General features: G+C 38.6%; 1 protein-coding gene across 3 annotated transcripts in view; it reads right to left on the bottom strand.

Moving 5' to 3' along the window:
• The window catches only part of LOC127422831 (uncharacterized), a 60,279-nt gene that overhangs the window by 29,495 nt on the left and 8,899 nt on the right, over positions 1 to 21,885 (bottom strand). Inside the window, exons 1-25 of one of the 3 annotated variants that reach the window (XM_051666624.1) lie at positions 19,579 to 19,719; positions 19,356 to 19,459; positions 18,561 to 18,806; positions 18,050 to 18,289; positions 17,278 to 17,943; positions 16,761 to 17,185; positions 16,549 to 16,677; positions 16,155 to 16,352; positions 15,850 to 15,990; positions 14,538 to 14,798; positions 13,688 to 13,871; positions 12,933 to 13,099; positions 12,709 to 12,837; positions 12,264 to 12,439; positions 9,916 to 10,085; positions 8,796 to 9,020; positions 8,252 to 8,358; positions 5,843 to 6,043; positions 5,631 to 5,754; positions 4,101 to 4,296; positions 3,505 to 3,652; positions 3,244 to 3,418; positions 2,909 to 3,086; positions 2,634 to 2,760; positions 1,407 to 1,526 (exon numbers count right to left, since the gene is read on the bottom strand). In XM_051666624.1, the coding sequence (XP_051522584.1) occupies positions 1,407 to 1,526; positions 2,634 to 2,760; positions 2,909 to 3,086; positions 3,244 to 3,418; positions 3,505 to 3,652; positions 4,101 to 4,296; positions 5,631 to 5,754; positions 5,843 to 6,043; positions 8,252 to 8,358; positions 8,796 to 9,020; positions 9,916 to 10,085; positions 12,264 to 12,439; positions 12,709 to 12,837; positions 12,933 to 13,099; positions 13,688 to 13,871; positions 14,538 to 14,798; positions 15,850 to 15,990; positions 16,155 to 16,352; positions 16,549 to 16,677; positions 16,761 to 17,185; positions 17,278 to 17,943; positions 18,050 to 18,289; positions 18,561 to 18,798 (4,725 nt within the window). In that variant the 5' untranslated portion in view covers positions 18,799 to 18,806; positions 19,356 to 19,459; positions 19,579 to 19,719. Of the gene's footprint in view, positions 1 to 1,406; positions 1,527 to 2,633; positions 2,761 to 2,908; positions 3,087 to 3,243; positions 3,419 to 3,504; positions 3,653 to 4,100; positions 4,297 to 5,630; positions 5,755 to 5,842; positions 6,044 to 8,251; positions 8,359 to 8,795; positions 9,021 to 9,915; positions 10,086 to 12,263; positions 12,440 to 12,708; positions 12,838 to 12,932; positions 13,100 to 13,687; positions 13,872 to 14,537; positions 14,799 to 15,849; positions 15,991 to 16,154; positions 16,353 to 16,548; positions 16,678 to 16,760; positions 17,186 to 17,277; positions 17,944 to 18,049; positions 18,290 to 18,560; positions 18,807 to 19,355; positions 19,460 to 19,578; positions 19,724 to 21,885 lie in introns of those variants that run through there. The other 2 variants (XM_051666623.1, XM_051666622.1) reach the window with 2 other exon arrangements.

The raw sequence follows: 21,885 nt of genomic DNA, 5'->3' as shown, positions 1-21,885 counted from the left end.
AAAGTATTTGAAGACTTTTGACATAATTAAAAATGTGTGAGTGTGCATTAGATAACACAACATCAAACCAAGAGGTTTCTTTTATTTAAAGATAGATTTTCAAGGGGGTCCTGGGTAGCTCAGCGAGTAAAGATGCTGACTACCACCCCTGGAGTCGTGAGTTCAAATCCAGGGCGTGCTGAGTGACTCAGCCAGGTCTCCTAAGCAACCAAATTGGCCCGGTTGCTAGGGAGGGGAGAGTCACATGGGGCAACCTCCTCATGGTCACTATAATGTGGTTCTCGCTCTCGGTGGGGCATGTGGTAAGTTGTGCGTGGATGCCGTGGAGAATAGCATGAAGCCTCCACACAACAAGCCACGTGATAAGATGCACGGATTGACGGTCTCAGACACAGAGGCAACTGAGAATCGTCCTCCGCCACCCGAATTGTGGCGAGTTTGTTAGGTTCGAAACTATTAAACAATAGATTTAGTGTTTAAATTGAAGACAAAGTATTTGGACGTTTTCATAAAGTTAGTTCTGAAAGAAGGTCAGCGTCATTTGTTTGCAGATCTATTGCAACAACATTCAGACATTTCGAAGCATATGTCTGTCCAAAAGTGTCCAAATACTTTTGTGTCCACTGTATTACTGTAAATCTTTTATTCACAATATTGTACCAATATTTTAGATTCTAGTATCAATATTATTATTTACTTATTTGTGATTCAAATAATTTCCTATAGTTCAGTTATTGTAGAAGCAGGTCTTCTAAACAGGTAAAAAACCGGCAGTGCTGTTTTCTATAAGGCACTGCACTGGACAAAATGTAGCAAACAACATCTGATGTTGTTTTGTGATGCATTGTGTCGTATTGAATAATGATATATGTATCGTGACGTGTATCATATCATGAGGTAGTTGACAATACCCAGCCCTAGATGATCTTGTCTCCAGTCAGCAGAGAAGTATGATTGAAAAAAAATCTCTGCAGGTTGTTAGAATGGAGAGTACAAACTGTCATTGCAGAAACTCCAGACAAAAGAAACTCATTCACTGCACTTCGCTAATAAGCTTTCTTGCATGAAGTTTGAATGAGAAAGAATATAGAACATTTTGGCTCTCAGGGGTATAAAGCAGTGGAACACTTGCATAACTCCACGATCTCCAAACACAGCACATCAAAAGCAGCAGCTTGTAAGATACCATGTCAAGAGAACTGAACAGAGGCCAATTAAGAAAAGGTAAAACTGAGACAAGGATGCAGGTAAACAATACAAATGTTACAATAGCAAGTCTCACATTTTACCATTGGCAATGGGTGTCTGTGAGATGGGGGGTCTATCCAGTGTGTTTGTGTGTGTGTGTGTGTGTATGTGAGTGAGTGAGTGAGTAAGTGAGAACGAGAGAAAGATACCCAACTTGCCTTTTTAGGGTAAAGCATTCTCTTGACCACTAGCCAACGCTCTACACCACCAGTATGCGTTACCTCCAGAATATTATGGCTCAGATCTCGACGGGTCATCGACACCATTCGCTTCTCGGCCTTATAAATGTCAAGCAAAATTAAGTTAAACATTTTTGAGTGAAGGCATGAAAGGAATAGTTTACTCATAAATTAATATTCTGTCATAATTTACTCACCATCATGGCTTTCCAAACCTGTATGACTTTCTTCCATGGAACATAAAAGGAGAACTTTTTTTTTTTTTCTCTCCAATTTGGAATGCCCAATTCCCAATGCATTCTAAGTCTTAGTGGTGTTGTAGTGACTCGCCTCAATCCGAGTGGCGGAGGACGAATCTCTGTTGCCTCCGCATCTGAGACCGTCAATCCATGCATCTTATCACGTGGCTTGTTGAGCGCATTACCGCGGAGACCTAGTGCGTGTGGAGGCTTCACGCTATTCTCCGCGGCATCCACGCACAACTCACCACGCGCCCCACCGAGAGCGAGAACCACATTATAGCGACCATGAGGAGGTTACCCCAATGTGACTCTACCCATCCTAGCAACCGGGCCAATTTGGTTGCTTAGGAGACCTGGCTGGAGTCACTCAGATTCAAACTCGCGACTCCAGGGTGGTAGTCAGCGTTTTTACTCGCTGAGCTACCCAGGCCCCTAAAATGAGAACTTCTGAAGAATGTACTGATTGCTCTTTTCCATGCAATTATAATAAATGGGGACTGGAGCTTTCAAGCTTCAAAAAAGAGGCAAAAGCACCAATAAAGTATTATGCAGTGGTAAATGTGACTTGCGCGTTATATTTAGAGTCTTCTGAAGTCATACGTTTTGGATAAAAAACAGATCGAAAAATAAGATCGAAATCCACACTAGCTCTCATGAAAGTACATCGTTCAGACCAGTTTCATGAACCGAATCAACTGATTCATTGAAAAGATCTAAGATCAAAACTCAAAAGAGTGAGTTGTTCATAAATCCAAAATCACTACTTCTCTCCTTGAGGAACATTGCAAGTTCCAGTGTCCATTCATTGTAAATGCATGGAAAACAGCGATCAGCACATTCTTCAAAATGTATCATAACGTGTTCCGCGGGTTTGGAACAACATGGGGGTGAGCAAATAATGACAGAATTTTCATTTTTGGGTTGGGTTTTTCTTTAAGTTTCTGTTGGAGGGCACATTCTTCACCTCATTGATGATGGTGATGGAACGAAGGCGATGGAGGAAAAGAAGTAAAGAGGGATGCACATCATGGAAGAGGTTTTTTGTCTGGTAGCTCTCTGATCGCAGAGGGAGGTGGATCTGTGTGGCCCATCTACAATAATAAAATAGAAACCAAAGAGCTTCTTTATAACAAAAACAAACAAAAAACCATAATACTTTAATAACAAAAAATATCAAGTGTGGTGCTTTTAAAGTGAGTCAAGAATGGAAATGTAATGTTTTTGTGATTTTTTTTTAACCTGTGCTCAGCAATCTCCTTGGCAACACAGCCCAAAGCTCTTTCCTGCTCAACCCAGTGAGGCAGGATGTACCCCATGGGGCCGCTGGTCTTGTCGAATTGAATGTGGAAGCCATTGGAGTGGATCTCGGGACAGTCAGTGACTTTGAAAACTGATTTAAAGCCAATGCCCTTTTGCCCTGTATTACAAAAAAGGGGAGGGTTGTTTGTTAAAACAAGATGTGGAAACATGATGACAGGCCACACAGAATTTCTTGATTCCTGAATCATTTGAAGTTGCAAAGACTGGGATTTTACAACAAATAGTACAATGTGAATAACAGAAATTTCAAGTACCGATATAGCCATATTTGTGTTTTCCTTTCGTGCTCCTGCCAACATCACAAATGGCACGAATGTTCTTCTCTTCAAATCCACACTCGTTGTTCAATATGGTAATGCAGTCTTTCTCCACCATGAAGGTCAGAGCTGGCTGCTCTCCCCCATCAGGATAACTGTTGTCATCAGCATTCTGCATACAATAAAAAAAATTCAGTAGCTGCTACAGTGGCTGTATGAAGTGATGCTTTCCTCTAGATAGAAGATATGGGTACTGACCTGAATGAGCTCCAGAACGAAGTGGGTGTCCTTGCTGTAGAGCTCAGTGGAGAGACGTTCCAGACTTCGCCCCAGTCTCTCCTGTTGCTTTTTCATTAAGTTCTGACCCTCCTCATTCAGCTCGACGCCAATGCCGAACTCGGTTTTTCTACAGCAACAGAAGGGCGGCAGTGGCAACAGCATAAGTACAGACCAAAACTACTGGACTTTCATAAATGTAAAAAAATCTAACAAGTATGACTGTGGTGCCAGAGTAAATTAAAACTAACACAGTGTCCTGTGGCAAGTTCCAGCAAAATAATTTGTCTGTTCACACTGTAGGAAGCAATCACAGCCAGTCAGAACATATTTGATGTTTAATATACAACTTTGTGGAACAGGATTTGGGGCCAATCAGATTTCAATTGATATCAGATTTCAGGACAATCCAGCACGATGCCACAGAAATAGAACCCAATTAACCCATTTGTTGTTCATCACAATTGATGCTGGTTAGGACAAAAACTTAGATTTACGTAGTTACAGATACAGTTTTCACTGCTCGTCACTTTATTGTGCTGTGCCTGGTTAATACACAGTGTGAGAGCTGAATGAACCTGATGTCCTCTATGATGGCTTTGTGCCTGTCATCCACTTCTTTCTCTGGTTGAGAAACAGGTGTCTGGTCTTCAGCCTGAATTTCACTGTCCTCGTCTCCTCCCTCCACACTGCTGTCCGTATCTTTACTGTGCTCAGACAACAGCTCAAACATTTGCTCCTCTTCATCATCATCATTATCATCACTTTCATTGTCTGAATGAAGAGAAGTATTTACAAGACAAAGGAAGTGCTTTAATGGACCATATCACACACTTCAAAAACATTTCCCCACACAAGTAACTTATGTTAGTCAAGGTTTCTTGCGCATAATTGCTGTAATTTCATTTTACATATTTCACTGAAAAAAACAGGCAGTTTTTGCTACTGTTCCAGTGTGTTCCAAGATGTTGACTGGTTTTCTATGAATGCATTGCTAGGACAATTTCGAACTTTGAATGGTGGCTTTGGCTGTTTCTAAGCAATATTTTAACAGGTTCAATACAAGTTAAGTTCAATCGACAGCATTTGTGGCATAATGTTGATTACCACAAAAATTCATTTAGACTTGTCCCACCTTTTCTTTTAAAAAAAAGCACAAATCTGGGTTACAGTGAGGCGCTTACAATGGAAGTGAATAGGGCCAATCCGTAAATGTATAAATACTCAATGTTTCAAAAGTATAGCCACAAGATGTAAACATTACGCATGTTTTATTTGGTGATTTTCTCCCCTTTTCACCCCAATTTGGAATGCCCAATTGCTTGTTGAGCACGTTAACGCAGAGACGTAGCGCGTGTGGAGACGTCACGCTATTCTCCACGGCACAACTCACCATGCACCCCACTGAGAGCAAGAACCACACATTATAGAGACCACAAGTAAGTTACCCCATGTGACTCTACCCTCCCTAGCAACTGGGCCAATTTGGTTGCTTAGGAGACCTGGCTGGAGTCACTCAGCACACCCTGGATACAAACTCACAACTCCATAGGTGGTAGTCAGCGACAATACTCGCTGAGCTACCCAGGCCCCCAATCATTATGCATGTTAACATGATATTATCGTGATAAAGTCACTTATGAACATAATGCCACAAATGCTGTCGACTGATCTTTACTTGTATTGAGCCCAGAATATTCCTTTAATGGTGTAAGGGGCCGTTCACACAGGATGTGTTTTTTTTTTAAATGTTGTGATGCATCTTGCTGTTTTTTCAGTGTCTTATACTATGAGCACCATATTTTTGAGATGCTGTGACAAGTAAAAAGATGGTCAACTTTAAAATCCTGTTCCAAGATGGCTGCATTCCACCACTGCTTTCTGTCTAACTGTTTTTGAATGCAAGAACGTGTACTGTGTGAATAGCCCCCAAGCAAGTAGTTCTACACACAAGTTATACGTGTAAACATCACAGTCCCGAATGCATATTGGTTTTCATTATCTCATTAGGCCATCTTTTGATTGAACTATTAGATTAAACAATTTTATTCCAGAAGAGCAAGAAAAAATATTTCACTTCTGTCGGACTCAGAGGTAGCAAAACTCACCCTGCTGACTAGATCTTTTAGGGCTGCTGGAGGAAGTGCTGGGCACCATTTCCGCTTCATTGTCTGACACATTCAAACTCCACACAGATGACATGTCACTCATAGAGTCTTCCACCACCACAGACTGTAGGGAATGTAAGGTGTGTCATGAATAACATTTTCTCAGTCACTTATTTCATATGATTATGATTCAACAAAATGGGAATTAAAACCTTATTTATCTGTGCGTGCACTTCAGGAGCAGTTGGTAAAACAAGTTTGTTGTTGAAGTCAGCTCTCCACTCGGTTATACCGAGCAGGAGGCCCATCTGATGGAGTTTGTTCAGGTGACGTGTTTTTGAACGTGCGGCATCCAGGAGGAGGGTTTTAGATTTGGCTTGACCGAGCACTTTAGAGAGAGGCTCCAAAAACACCTGCAAAGTGTTGTCAGAATAAAATCAAAAACACCAAAAGTTATAATATCTTAATGTTGCTTTGTGTAGCTCATTAACCCATTAGTAGTGGTCGACCGATATAGTTTTTTTAATACTCTACAGAGCATGTCAATATATACATAATACAATTTAATGACAGCAAATTAAATGTAAAAAAAAAATTTGTACACAATGTTTACTTAAATTTACTACAGTAATGTTTATTATCAGACGATGTCGATAATCTTGAAAATCTTGTCAAATAATGAGCATGTTTACATGCAAGTTCTTACACTGATTATGCTTAATAAGCCGACAACATGTGTGGTCATATAAACGCATTAAACGGCTTTCCTTTATTGGTGTAAGTTCACAAACTGCTTCAGAATGAACCAGTCGACAAGGGTAGATTTTTGCCTATTACTCCAATTTCACGTTATATGTAAACACCTTAACCGGTGTTAATACTGGCTTATCCAATGACCGAAAGTGTTGTGCACATGCCTCTTCACGGATTGAAGTAGATTATTTTAAATCTCATGTACACGCAGTTTTCTTGTTTTGTCTGATTTTTTTAATTAGCTGAATTTTGGGAGTTATCACTGTACTGGTGTGCATGTATACAGGCTCACTGAGCATGTTTACATGGACAACCCAACAATGGGTGTGGTCATGTAAATACATTAAAGGGATAGTTCACCCAAAAATGAAAATTCTCTCATCGTTTACTCACCCTCATACCATCCCAGATGAGAATGACTTTCTTTCTTCTGCTGAACCCAAATGAAGATTTTAGAAGAATATTTCAGCTCTGTAGGTCCATACAATGCAAGTGAATGGTGACCAGAACTTTGAAGGTCCAAAAATCACATAAAGGCAGCATAAAAGTCATCTAAATGACTCCAGTGGTTAAATCTATATCTTCAGAAGCGATATAATAGGTGTGGGTGAGAAAAAGATCAATATTTTATTCCTTTTTTACTATAAATTTCCACTTTCACTTTTACTTCTACATTCTTCTTCTTTTGTTTTTGGCGATTTGCATTCTTTGTGTATATCGCCACCTACTGGACAGGGAGGAGAATTTATAGTAAATAAAGGACCCACACCTATCATACTGCTTCAGAAGATATAGATTTAACCAATGGAGTCATATGCATTCGTTTTATACTGCCTTTATATGCTTTTTGGACCTTCAAAGTTCTGGCCACCATTCACTTGCATTGTTTGGACCTACAGAGCTGAGATATTCTTCTAAAACTCTTCGTTTGTGTTCAGCAGATGAAAGAAAGTCATACGCATGGCATGAGGGAGTAAATGATGAGAGAAATTTTATTTTGGGGTGAACTATCCCTTTAAATTGTTTGCCTTTATCGGTGTAGGTCATAAACGGCTTAAAAATAAAGCGATCAACATGGGTAGATTTTTGCCCATTAACCCAATTATGCATTGCATGTCAACACCTTTACCGGTGTTCTTAACGAATTATCCAAAGTACGTAAGTATTGTGCGCATCCCTCTTTACGGTTAGACCTCAAAAGCAGAGAATAACTTGATTGTATTATAAATCTCATGTAAACACTGTTTTCTTGCTTTGTTTGATTTGTTTTAAAAAGCTGATTTTTTTAGGAGTTATCAGCGTATCGATGTACATGTAAACTGGCAAACTATATGACGAATCAACCTGGGCGATATATCAGTCTATAACTGATAAACCAAACACGCACCAGTAAACATAATACAATATATGACCTCCCTTTGCACTTGATGAAAATGGTTGTGTTATTCTGGGAATTAAGAAACAGCACTGAAGGGGTTAGGAACTAATGATCTGACAGTAGAGTGATCTTCTAACCTGCCGAAGAATGTGGCCCTGCTAAATGATTATTGGCAATGGTTGTCATGACAACAACCTAGATCTAGCATTTTTTTTTCCCCTATGAGAGCCTTTGCTACCCACCCACCTGCTGCCAAGACATCATCTTGTCTCAGCGCACTTGTCTCCGGCAGCTAAAGCTTAATTTGACCTCAGAGTCATAATGGGAAATTATCTTTGCCTATTAATATTTGACTAATACTACTGATCTCCCACATGAGCTGTTACTTTGATGAAAGCTGGTAACTTTCAGAATTTAATGAGGGAAATTTGATGACAGATTAATTCATTTTACTTATCAAATCAAGGAAAAGAGCTGCACTGCTCAGTACCTGCTGCAGGAGTTCCTTGCAGATTCTTGTAGGCATTTGTGTGATGCATTCAAGCACAAACCTAGCCACAGCACTGTATGAGTAGCCATCTTCCCCTGTCGTTATATCTGTATCCAACCAAGAATGCAAGCAAGACATTTACGGTTATTAAATGGATAGTTCATCCAAAAAATTAAAATTCTGTCATTTACTCACCCTCATGTTGTTCTAAACCCATATAACTTTCTTTGTTGGAACACAAACGGAGATTTGAGGCATAATCTTTTTTGCATACAATGCCAAACATCTCCTTTTGTGTTCCACATCAAACAGGTTTGGAACAAAATGAAAGCGAGTAAATGAACTACCCCTTTAATATTTACTAATACCAGAAACCTGTGTAAACCGTGTATATGGATGGAAGAAAGCCAGTGAATTAAAGCTACTGTAGATAAACAAACCAGTTTACGAGAGTTTGTTTCAAAGTGACAAGGACGTTGACTAAAGCTAGCGAATAAATGATGAAGTGTGGTGACACTTGCGGTGTGAGAAGAGCACCTCCTACCTTCCTGTGCAACTGCTACATTTAGTGCACTCTCCATGTGATTGGCCAGGAGTGCAGTGGGGGTGTTAGGTATCCCATCAGCCACCACAATGGAGACCAAGTGGCCAGCTGTGCCGACCGGGTCCAGAGCCTGTGCTGCTTTTGCGAAGTGTTTGTCCCCTGTCTCAGCAGTAACCCTCAGTAGCACACCAGGAATAACCTCAAGGGCCAGCAGTTCAGTCTTACCTGAATAAATAAAAGGCAATTTGAAGTGAGAACCAAAGCACAGGCTATTACTTTTTACCATTCAATCTTTCCTTAGAAAATGACTCTTTTTTTCACTGAAATCAAAGACAGACTGTTTTTACAGAGAAGAGCCAATTTAATAGCGATCTAAAAATGGCTTTAGTGAATCCTTAGATGTCTTAGATGTGCCCCTCTCTTATCTATTTACTATTTTCTACCAATTTCCAAACCGAAATGGCTTGGAACGAAAATAGTTTCACTCTGTTCTTTCGCATTCAACGCAAGCATGGAGTACCAGGGGCAGTTTAGCTCAAAAAAGCACCATCAAAGTAGCCCATATGACTTGTGTGTTATATTCTATAAGTTTTCTGAAGCCATACTATAGCTTTGTGGGAGGAACAGATCATAATTTAAGTAATCTTTTATGAATTCTTGTCCTCTGGCATAGCAAAGTAGCATAGCAAGTTTGGTTACGAGACACGAGAAAACCAATGGCTTTTCCAAATCTGGCGGAATGCGTCAATTTTAAATCTGTGCATGGGTCATTTAGATTTGAGAGCTTCTGCAGAGAAAAAGCTTATCAGTGAACAATAACTTTCGGTGTGTTCATCACACAAAGCTTTTATAAGTCATCAGAAAAAGTTAAATGAAAAGTAGACTACTTTGTTTTTTTTTAATGATGCATTTTTTGTCCTATTTGGAGCTTGAAAGTCCCTGGTCACTGTATGCGTTTGGTGTATGCAAAAGAGCAACATGAACATTCTTCGAAACATCACCTCATGTGTTCCACAAAAGAAAGAAAGTCATACAGGTTTTAGAAACAATATGAGGGTGAGTAAATGACTTTAAGATCCCTTTAAAAGACATGCTTCACATGTTTCTTTCAGTGACCTACCACAGTACTTGTCGATGAAGTCTTTGAGAGGGCCGTGGTTGGGCTGAAACACCAGCTCCCACTGACTCCACTCCCCCAGTTCCTGTAGCAGAGGAACTGACAGCAGACTCGCCAGTGCTTGATCGCGGCTCACCTCTCCCAGCAAACCCACTGTATCTGCCACACACTCACTGAGATCACACAAAAACACATGCTTGTGTCCAGGATCAATCAACCTTCATTTTAACAATCAAATCACATTTACAGGTCATAGGTTTCAACAGCATTCCCACACCTTTTGACCAATGAATTTCCAATGAAATGACTTCTCCATAACCTTTCCATTTGTTTTTGTTAACTGGATAAGAATTTTTTTTTAAATCATTTTTATTCATACAGATTCGCTAATGAAACATTTAGACTTATTTGTGAATCTGTTTGCCTGGTTCATTGAAAGGAACCGATTCAAATGAACAATCAGACAACACAACACAAGCGTAATATCTACCCGATGTAGAGGTATTAATTATTAATACACATGCAATTAATTAAAAAAGTTTAACACATTAATTAATTCTTAATCGTGATTAATGCATTTACTGTTAATACAGCATAAACCAGCATAAACACTTGTTGGGAGGCAGAACCTTTGGGATGTGTCCGCCTGGAGTCATAACATTGACACACACTTCATAATACACACACAACAGTGATTCCGTGTCAGTGATCAAATGATGGAAAAAGTACCTCTTAGCTCTATTTGATGTACAAAACAAGCCCAGATGGGACTTGAGATAAAAATCAAGTAATTTTCCGCCTATGGAAGGCACATTTTAATTACCACAGAAGCATGCCAAGTCTTAACTATCACCAAAACCCAGAATGACACGTTTTTGTCTGCAAGCGCTTTTCATGTGGAGTTCACAGCAACGCTTGACGCCGAGGCTCCGACGCGAATCATGAACACAGCTTCATGATTGCTGTAGCAAAGCAGATAGCCACAATCTACTGACAGATTAATATTGTGGAGGATGAAAGATTAAGAGATTTAATGTCAATTGCAATTAATACTGAACCTATGGGGAGACTACTTCTTTTAATTAGTCAACCTCCCACTTAGACTTTGGGAAATGTTTAATGTTACTTGAATTGGTGCTATTTTAGTGCATTTCTATCTTTATACTGTGGAAGGCTTTGTTTGGAAAATGTTAATAAAGCATGATATTGCTACATATTGTTTTGTTTTCTTTCCTGAGATGGAAATAATGCATTTTGATGGGAAAAGTAGTATATCTGGTGTAAAATTTCAGCATTTTCGGAATCTGCGATTAACGCGATTAACTAAAAACACAAATGCAATTAATCACAATAAAAAAAAAAAAACAATTTTAATCGACTGACAGCACTAACCTGATGAAATATTTTACAGCAGAGCAAGAAAAAACTAGATAAATATATAATCACTTTAGAAATTTCAATGACTTTGCTAGGTCTGGGAAATGGAGGTAGACCAATATATCTGTTTTACCGATTACTGTTTTACTGATTAATCTGTGCTGATAGTTGCTTTACGGAAATGTCTGTTATCGGCAAAAATCTATGCTGATAGTTGCTGATATTTTTTACTTTTTTTATTTCCTCCGTGCTCCTCTGTGGCTGGCACTGAAGGATTCCACAATTAAAACTGATTTTTCAGTATAACAACAGCCTCTAGAAGTAAAATATAAACAATCCCTGACACCTCGTCTCTACATCTGTCACTATTGACAATATTCATCCATATTTTTATCCTCACTTCAATGCATATTTTGTTATTTTAATTAGAAATTAAGTGTTCAAAATTTAAGTGACGGAATAATAATAATAAAACTTATTCCTCATTAAACCTCATCTGGTGAAATATATAGGCTATAAAAAGCTAAATTTGGTAAATACTTAAATATATAGCATTTTAACGGAGCCAACTCTCAAAATAATTGTCCCCAGTGTGTTTTGTGTTTATTTACAGATAAAAGTTCTGCGTTATACACCAAATCTTCATTTTTTCTGGTTATTATTGGGATTTTGGTTGAACAATAAGCTGCATCTGGGATTTTATTCAGTATGGACTCTTGCGGCCTCTGTGTTTCTGCCCTTCATAATAAGGTAAGACTGAATATATTTTTTTTTTACATTCTATAAATTGATTGTAAAAACTTTTGGCCGATTAATGGGTTACCTGCTTTTTCTGCCACCTTAGTTATCTGTATTGGTAAAATCCACTAATAAAATTCCCTAATATTTCCAGGTTTTCCATGACCGTGAGAACCCTTTTCCATGTATTGTGGTGAGAGTGATTAGTACTTGATGAAAAGTAGAGATTGCCTCACCCTGAACTGATAGGGAGCAGAGGACACTCGTAGCGTACAACACTGGTAATAGCATCCCCGCTAAGTTCTTTTTGGCGCTGGGTGCAATTCACAAGAAATGTGAGGGGACCATGACCAAGCTCTCGGCTGTCTCTTATCCTGTAATGACTTCTCAGAGCAGCTTCAATGAATGGCAGCTAATCCAAGAACAAGAACAAAGGAAAGACATTTTTGTCAAGCCAATTCCCACCAATATTGTATTTGTATTTTTGTTGCAATTAATCTATTTGAAGATAAGCACACTTGTTTGTTATTCTGTGCATGATCAATGTTTCTGTAAACAGGAGGCTGGGAGATAGTCTTTTTATCTGTCATGAACAATATTAACAGGAGTCATGAATTGTCTTTCTGTGAAAAGATGCTTTGACACATAACATCCACAGACAAGCTGACATCATAAACTCACTCTGCTGACATCTCCCTCCCCACACTGTTTAATGAATTCAAACACATCCTGTCTGCAAGGTCTGAAGCCATACATTCCAGTGTCCTGGCTGTCAACAGAGATAGCGCCCCCTGCTGCCTCCTGGAGGACCTGCAGGAAGAGTAAGACCAGGTATGTTACAACAGACAAGTCAAGAAAAAAAAACCTAGTGTTGGTGAAAATGAGATGTGAGTAGGAGAAAACACCTTTTTGTTTTTAAACATGAAATCAAAGAAAGTCCCTTGTCGTAGCTGACTGAAGTCTTTGAACCTGAAGTGCTCAGCGATTTTCTTTTCCAGCATGCGAAGGTAGGCCAAAGTAGGCGTGGTTTTGAAGTTAGAGACACACTCCTGAAAGTACTTCTTGACCTCAGCTGTGCAAAAAAAGGACCAAAAGGTAACAAGCTTTTAATACTTTACCTCAGAAGCAACAGGCTTTTACACAACAGGCATTAAAGTATATTGTTGAAGCTTGAAAATGTGACAAAACAGAACAGATATTTATTATGCACACAACCATCCTCTGGTAAAATAAAAACCTGATAGGAAAATAGTGTATAGTGAAAATAATGTACAGCCCTATTCACACCAACAGCAACACAACAAAGTGACATAAATCACACAAAGTGTGACATGCATTTTTGTCAGCCTCTGAACGAAAGCAAACAAGATGTCAAAACAAAACAAAACAATATAAACCAATGGACCCCTTGGAGTGCAAAACTTCACCCTGCAACAAATTTTGTTTTATACACTTAAAGACATTTAAGCTTTTAGGTCAGGTATCTGGAAACAGCATTTCAAACAAACCTCCAGCTTGCACTCAGTGTGAATACTGTAGTGTGGAAAAATCACTTGGGAATCAAATCTCTTTGTCACATCACCCTTGCTGTAAATAGGCCTTTAGAGTTGAAGAGATAGAAAGCTACAAGCTAAAATCAGATAAATGTCAAAGTTGTCACCTTCAGTGGGAAGTGTCTCTGTGATTCTCTCTTCCACAGCTTGCTTTGCCTCTGCTTTTTTCTGAGGTTTTTCTTTAGCTACCAGGTCCTGGGGGGCTTCCAAGGAGCCACAGCATATGGCAAGCTGGAATAAGGCTCTAGCCAGCCTGTCTCTTTGTATACATGTCAGGAATGTCTGAACCGTCTGTAGACAAAAAAAGTGTTTATATAAGCAACAGCATATGAGAGTTAATATGCTTATAAATGTGTCTTCTGTTCAATTCCGGTGCTCCCCCATCTAGTTATTTTAACTCGAGCACACATCCTGTGTGAACAGCCCTTTATGACATAACTGTTGATGAAAATGGATAAATTTGAAATAAAGGATTTATTCAATGGTCTCATTAAAATTCAATTAAGCAAATCAGAGCAGGCATGGCATTAACACTTTGGGTTATTTCTGGTGGTACATTTCTGTGACAACCACATTTTAATCCCTAAAATGTGAATGAGGAAGGAAAGGTCAGTACAAACAGCAATTGGAGGACAAAAAGCAATCAATGTTGATGACGCAAGTAGCAATGGTAAATTACATTTTTGAATGGGATTAGCAGATGATGAGCGTGACATCATATTAACGAAGAGAGCAGCCAGTACGTTCAGCTCCCTCTCGTTCTTCCACCTGCCCCCTCCATACATCCTTAAACAGTAGCTGTAAATAATTACCAATGGAACTACCAAGAATGTAACATGAAATATACTTTATTTCCAATAAGAAACACAATGTGACATATCATTCATGTCCACAGCACAAACGTTTCGGGACAAGATATGTTTGAAAACCCCAACACCTTAGTAAAAAGTTGCTCACCTTGGTCATAGTTTTACTAAAGATGCCTTCAGAATTTATGAAGACTTCCAGGACTGCATCAGAAGCGGTCAGATTTGCGTATTTTTTCCTGAGCTCAGAGCAGCCTGTCTGGGAGAAGAGCACAGGTCCTTGGGCTGGTTCTAGAAGGTTCTTCTTGATCTTAAACATTCTGGCATCCACCTCCTCCTGAATCTCCTTCTGAATGGCTTCTTTGGCTTTATCCATGCAGTTATGCTCAGTAGCTGATGCCTTATTCAAAGTCTAAGAACACAGCATGGAAAAAGCAATGCAGACATGTACTAACCCATTATAACAGACCTTAGTCAGAGTGGACAGTATATTTCATTTGACAAAAATGAGGATGTGAAGGATATAAGTAGAGTCTACATTGTACTGTCTCAGGCTACGTCCACACAAATACATTTCTGATTCTTGATTTTGCTATGTTCACGCCTCTCATCCACACTGGAACACTGTTTTCCTCCACCGAAAACAGAGACTTTCAAAAATGCTCTCTAGTATGTTTACGCATTTAGCAGATGCTTACAGTGCACTCAAGGTATTCATTTTTTATCAGTTTGTGTGTTCACTGGGAACTGAACCCATGACCCTGGTATTGCTAGCACTGTGCTCTACCAGTTGAACTACAGGAATCCTAACACAAAATAATTTGGAAAACGATGATGTTAGTTTGCATGTTGAGTCAAAAGCAAATAGACACCATTATAATCCATAAAGCAGTCTACATTGGAAGCATCCATTACAGTGTATTGTGCCATCAGTAAACTGATGTCCTGTTTCATTTTGCGCTGCATGCGCTGGCTCTACTCCTGCCAACAAGACAAATAAACGGTTTAGAACATTCGCTTCAATGTGCCCAGTGTAGACAGCCTCTTAGTGTTACTACAGTACATTTTTTTTTAATAAATTTTAGTAAGGGTGATGATGTCTAGACTGAAAAGTCTAATAATTTATGTTGGTACATGCCACAGTGTTGTTTCCACCTATTTCTCTTCAGTGCTCTTTATAATGTTGAGGCTGTCTAGCCGTTTGAGATGTTTTACTTCCTTCAAAGCGCTGTAGAACAATCTGTGCAAAATTTCAAATGAGTTGCATAAGTTTTGTGATCTGCGCCGCAATAGCTTCAGCAGCCCAACATTCACAGAATTTTAAATGCAGGAAAAACCCTGAAACATCACCCGCCAAAGTGGCTAGAGTTTCCAGCCACTGCCGATTTCTACCTGCATTTGGTGGGTGGGTTGGTGTTAATGTCAAGCCCTGACTACATGGTAACGCTAATGGAGAATATTACCGAAATGGGCAGCCCAAGACTCTGGATCCTGATGCCAAGTTCATATGGTGACTCACAGCTGTACTGGTCTGCAAGGTGCTTCAGGAATTCAGGAAGGTCAACTCTAGGTGTCCTGCATTTTTTCCTGAACATCCGGAGACTCTACAGTGAGAATACCATAGTGTACAATGAGTAAGAGTGAGAACTAGTTTCCTTCATGTCACAATTTGAAGAAATGTGTGTAGATTGTGTGTGTCCTTGTGTCAACTGTATTGCTGGGTCATTAAGTTGACAGCCAGTGGCTACCTTGTGCCAAGCTGACTCACCCTAAGAATGTCCACAGTTTCAATCTGATGCACATCATCATCTTTAGTATTTACATCTATTAGGAACAAGCGGTGAATAAGAGGGATCTTGCAGAGAGGACCCAAGTGGAGCTCTTCAAAGCGCTTCTTGTTCTTCAGGTTGGCCAAACTCTGACCCAGTTCGTAAAGTGTGCACACTGAAGATACTGCTTCCACTGACTGAAATAGAAAAAATGACAAAATCACATTAAAATAATTAAAACCAGTGGAGGACTTCAAAGGAGTCACCCAAAAAAAAACCGACTCCAATCTTCACTGGAATCAAAAACATTACAAAACTTTTAAGCCTGCGTGGTGTGAGAAAATGTATTTGATACATAAACCTGCTCCAGGACTTTTGTTAAACACTTCTTACTGCAATGAACATGTTGATCTCTTTAATGGTACGCTGAAGTTCCTGCACTGCAGGCAGATGCCTACGAGGGTCAATCTTCAAATCTTGTATGGAGGACACTTGTAAAAGTGAGCATACTCTGTTTATCACCTGGAATATAAAAATTAAGTCAGGGCTTTAACATCATAATGAGCCAAAAATAGGTGTAGTATGCTATTTTACAAGACACAGACCCTCTCGCTTGTCACATGCTCTCCCTCGGCTGCAAGGGCTCTCATGACGTCCTCCACCAAACTGTTTACATCACTTGAGCTCATGGCTTTCTGTCGTCTTCTAACGGTGTCTTCCTCATTCAGCAAGGCTTCTGCTGACCTCATGTTGGCACCATGTATCTCCCTCACCTGGCTATAGAAGGACTCATGGAAGACTGGGCCCCTACCCTCCTTCGACTTCTCCTCATCTTTGGACAGTTTGGAACCAAGAGCTGGGAAGTCCCTGATGGACAGATTATCAGAGGTTGCATTGAGGGAGGTGGTGAAATTTGGAAACTGCAACAAAGGGGACCCTGTCTTGGACCGGACCACTTGTTTATTAACCCCAATGGGCATGGGTTTGGGCTGCACCATCTTTGGTTCCTCTGTGATATTCTGTGGTGGTGCTACAAGAGCAAGTCAACAAGGTGCTTTTAAAGATTTGACAACATCGTGAGGTGTATTTATTAAAAACAAAAGATAAATTATTATTTCTTACCAGCAAGCCACTTTGTTCCTGCTTGTCCCTGATCTACGATTGGACCAGAGGAAGAGAGCGGTTTAGCTGTTTGTTTGTCATACAATGACATGTAGAGTTTCAATGGCAGTGCTGACCCAAATAAGATGAAGTAGCCCTTCTGCAGTTCACTAATGGAATGGCTTGCAGCTGGAAATTTTGTAATAACCTTTTTAACATTATCGAGAAGTTGTTCTTGTGTCATTTCACTGCCGTTTTGAGCAGAGTCAGCTCCAAAACAGACTGGAGGGTTTGTTAGCAGGGTTGGACTCGCAGCTGTTGGTCCTTTCTTCACAGTTATTGGGACTGGAAGTATTGGTTCTTTATCTACAATTATTGGGAATGCAGGTGTTGATACTTTCTTTACAGTTATTGGGATTGCAGGTGTTATTTCTTTTTTTACAGTTGTTCTGTTTGCAGGTGCTCCTCTATATTTCTTGTGGAAGACTTTCTCATGCTCCACCAATAGCACATCTTTCAAAGAATCAATGAAGGAGGCGATTGAAAGGAAACCGTGGTCTGACACTGTCAGGTTCCTCCGGTACTTTTGACTAAAGAATGTAGACAACTTCTTGAGAGGAATGCCCGTTGGATGTTCTTGAACCAGCTCCACGACATCCTTAAAAACTCCTCTAATGTGCACAGGTGCTAAGGAAATCATAAAATTATAAACAAGGAACATAAGAGTGCGGATAACAAGAAGTACATTTTTTTACTTTCTAAACGTGAGCCATTTCAGCTGACAAATCATTACCTGTAGATGTTGAAGCTTCAGGCTCAGCTTTTCTGAAGTAGATTTGACCATCTTCTACCTGTAGCTCTCTACTGAGAAAGTCGATGAAAGCCGATATTGAGGGAAACCCCAGCTCTGTCTTTTTTAGAGGTCTGTTGTATGCCCGGTTGAAAAATACTGATATTTTAGAAAGAGGAATACCATCATGGTAGCTTTTTACCAACTCCACAACATCCTTACATGTTTTTTCAAATTCTGCATCTGCAAAATATGTGACAGCACAGTCATTCATCTTGAAAACTTCTCTGATAATGTTATGTATTTGAAGCTACTTTTCCTGACAGTTCTTCAGCCATGTCCCAGATAAAATTATACTCTAACTGGCGATTCACCATTGAGACTCCTACTAGGTTTAATCTGTTTGGAAAATCATAATTCACTTAACAGCAGTTAACTAGTTCCATTAGTAGCAATTACGATTTCTTCCAGTGACTCTTTTTTCCAGAGTTGACAAATCCTGTGAAATCATTACCTGTCAGAAAACCACTGTAGGTCCTGTGAAAGATCACACCATCTTCCACCCACAGGTCTTCGCTAAGAGATGTCACAAAACTTTTTATCGAGGGGAACCCAAGTTCAGCTGGGAAAAGGTCCTGTTTGTACCTCTGAGCAAAGATCTTTGCTATCTTATTAAGAGGAACTCCATCAGGGTGCTTTTTCACTATTTTGATAACTTTCTGACAAATTGCGTTCTTAGGACTGTCATCCATGTTTATGCCTGCAAACACAGAATGAACATTATTCAGAGTAATATTTTTATACCTAATTTATCTTTACAAATTAAGATAAAAAATTTATCTTGACAAAGTCAGCACTAAAAAGCGATCAAAATATGTATTCTTCATCTCCCCAATGAGTAAATTATCACTGACATCATTATAAATTTGCATTGTAAAACAAATTCCAAATTGGAAGTGAAGAAAATCAATTCTTAATGCAGTATACAACAACACAAAACTTGAACACATAATAAATGATAATGCAGCATATTAGTGTCAATCTTACGCAAATTACACTTTTAACTAATTTGATAACAGATTTAACAGTATTTTTAGATAACAGTGTTTACAAGATGTTAAACAAAACAATTACATGAAGTACATGTTGTTCATTAGTATTACTCATTGCTTACAAATGCAATTTACTGCAACTTGAACACTATGTTAACTCTGACCAAATAAATAAACCATTTTAAATTTATTAAGAACACAGAATGGACTTTCTATAAACAGATTAATAGGCAGTTAAACATTATTGTAGGTCTCACCATGTGTATGCACTCAAAGACAACTATCCAAAAGGAATGACAAATATGATTGTGTGCTGTTAAATACTAGTCTCCTCCCTTCATCATAAACCAATAAACATGCACTGCACCATGAGAAAGAAAACTGAATTAGATTATTGAGCCACGCAGATAATTGTTAACTATCATTTCTTGAAAACAATGAAACTATCTCAATAAAGAACTGTTTAAATCATTATCCTACCTGTTTGAACAGACAATGTTAAAAAAGCCTATAATGCTTTCAGGCTTTATCAGGATATAGCAACCACATCAGACATCATCACAATAAGCATAAAATGTGTTTAGTGGAGTGACTGAGAAGGCATGAGCGACACCCTTAGGTTTCGTTTTCCTGCTCACTCTCTCAGCTGATCTAATACTCTCTGTTCTTAGGGAAGTCATGTGACTTGGTGTCTGTTCAGTCGCCAGCTGAAGCCAGTGTTGACATGCTTACATTTCCTGAAACATGATACTTAAACCGGCTTGCCAAGTGAATGTCTAACATTAAAGTGGTATAAGGAAAATTACAAGGTCAAACGACTGATTACAGGCTGTGTACAAGCTGAACACATATTGATAAACTGGCTGACAAGCTCTCAATGAGAATTTATGCTGCTCACTATGCAACTGTTGTTTTTTCTATTTAATCTAATTCTATTTTCATTTAGTAGACACATTTATTTAAAATAATTTACAGTTGGGTGATTCTCACGAAATCTGTCAAATAAATGTCCTGTTTCAAATGTTTCACTTCAAAACAAAAGAAAGTAATAATATCAAAAATTAACCTGTTTTTCATCCACACAATATATAGGCTAATATATATATATATATATATATATATATATATATATATATATATATATATATATATATATGAGATGCACGATATATCACATTTATAGAAATATCGCAAATGTACATATTACAATATGCATATAGCAAGGGCATGTGATAATGGAATGATTTTAATACAGCAATGTTCAAGGTAAATCTGATAGCAAAGAATAGATTGGGGTGCGCAGTTGTCACTTGGTGTGTGTGTGTGTGCAGTGTGCATAGGCGCTGATCCCATGAGTACTGCACCAGGGCTGGAGATATTCCCCATTCAATTTCTTCATTGTCATTTCAACATAAATAGACTGGGTGATTACATGAGAGAAGATACATTTCAGTAAATTGTACTGTACCCTCGTGTGGCCTCGCATCCACATACGTGGACTTCGTATTTTTGCTTCGCTATATGTAACGCATAATTTAATTTCATTTAAACAGACTGATCTCAGTTCAGGACACTCTGCACTGTCAGTAGAGGGTTAAACTTTTGACACACAAAATCATGGGACAAAACAACATGGCACTGACCACAGCGGAGATTGTCTTTGGGAGAAACACCAACAAAACTACATTTGGTAAGAAACCTAATTAGGTTTTTACATTGAAACCTTTTTGAGTCGAAAGATTAGAGTCTCTAGCTTCATCCGATATGCCAGTTTTAAAATTTGAGAGATTTATGGCAAAACACCATTCTGCTAAACACAATTTATGCTAATTGGTACAATAGCACAAAGTTTTCATTAGAAATCCTATATTTACTATGCATTATCACAATGAGAAAAAAACAAATTGCTTTCAGAGGCTTTATTTGAAGTTAGGATGAAAATAATGTGCGTTTCGAACTGTTCTGAGACCAGTGCAGACAGCACATTGGAGGTTAAGTCATTCACTAAATAGGGAACAAGGGAGCATCCTACAGCTTTCCTATGAATCCAAGTGAATTCAATCCAATCTTCCTATCAAAAGTTCAATTTCAGGCTGCAGATGATGTTTGAATCACTCAACATGTTTGGCAGACATGGGAAAATGGTAATCAGTACATAGATTTAGAATTTATAATGTTTAATTTTATTTTAACATGGTTGGCATTGATTGGACGATGCTGGCTATTACTTGTATCAGAATTAATTATGCTAATTTCTGATTGGTAAAATGCTTCAGCATTGGCTATCACTTGTTTGTTTGAGAGTACAAAGAGAGTACAAAGAGAGAACATTGATATTTTGTTGCCAAAGTAGAAAAAACCCCCCACTGTAACAAAAGTCAAATCAAGTCAAATAATTTTTATTTGAATAGTTTTTTTTATTTGTGCTTTCTCAGTACACATCGTTCCAAAGCAGCTTTACAGAAAATCAGCTGTAATGTCTGTAACGTCTAAAAACATGAAAAACCAACACTCCTGGAAACATAAACAATCTGATAATAAAAATCAGACTCTCTATAGCTTGGTATTATTTAAAATTTCACAACTTTGTCCCACTTGCCACATATGTAGACATCAATTTTTAGGAAAACTATTTGCTCTAGAAAAAGTTTTTTTTTATGTTTATTAAGCTACTAGTTACAAATCAAAAATGGAAGTGGAAAATGTTCCGCAGACTCGGATGACATCATTATATAGGATTATCGTTTCACATACCACATTTTTCCTCCATATCGTGATGCCCATATA

This window comes from Myxocyprinus asiaticus, chromosome 32, assembly GCF_019703515.2.
Source record: "Myxocyprinus asiaticus isolate MX2 ecotype Aquarium Trade chromosome 32, UBuf_Myxa_2, whole genome shotgun sequence".
Lineage (NCBI taxonomy): Eukaryota > Metazoa > Chordata > Actinopteri > Cypriniformes > Catostomidae > Myxocyprinus > Myxocyprinus asiaticus.
Note: the sequence above shows the minus strand (reverse complement) of the source record. Positions and strands in the feature narration are given on the sequence as shown.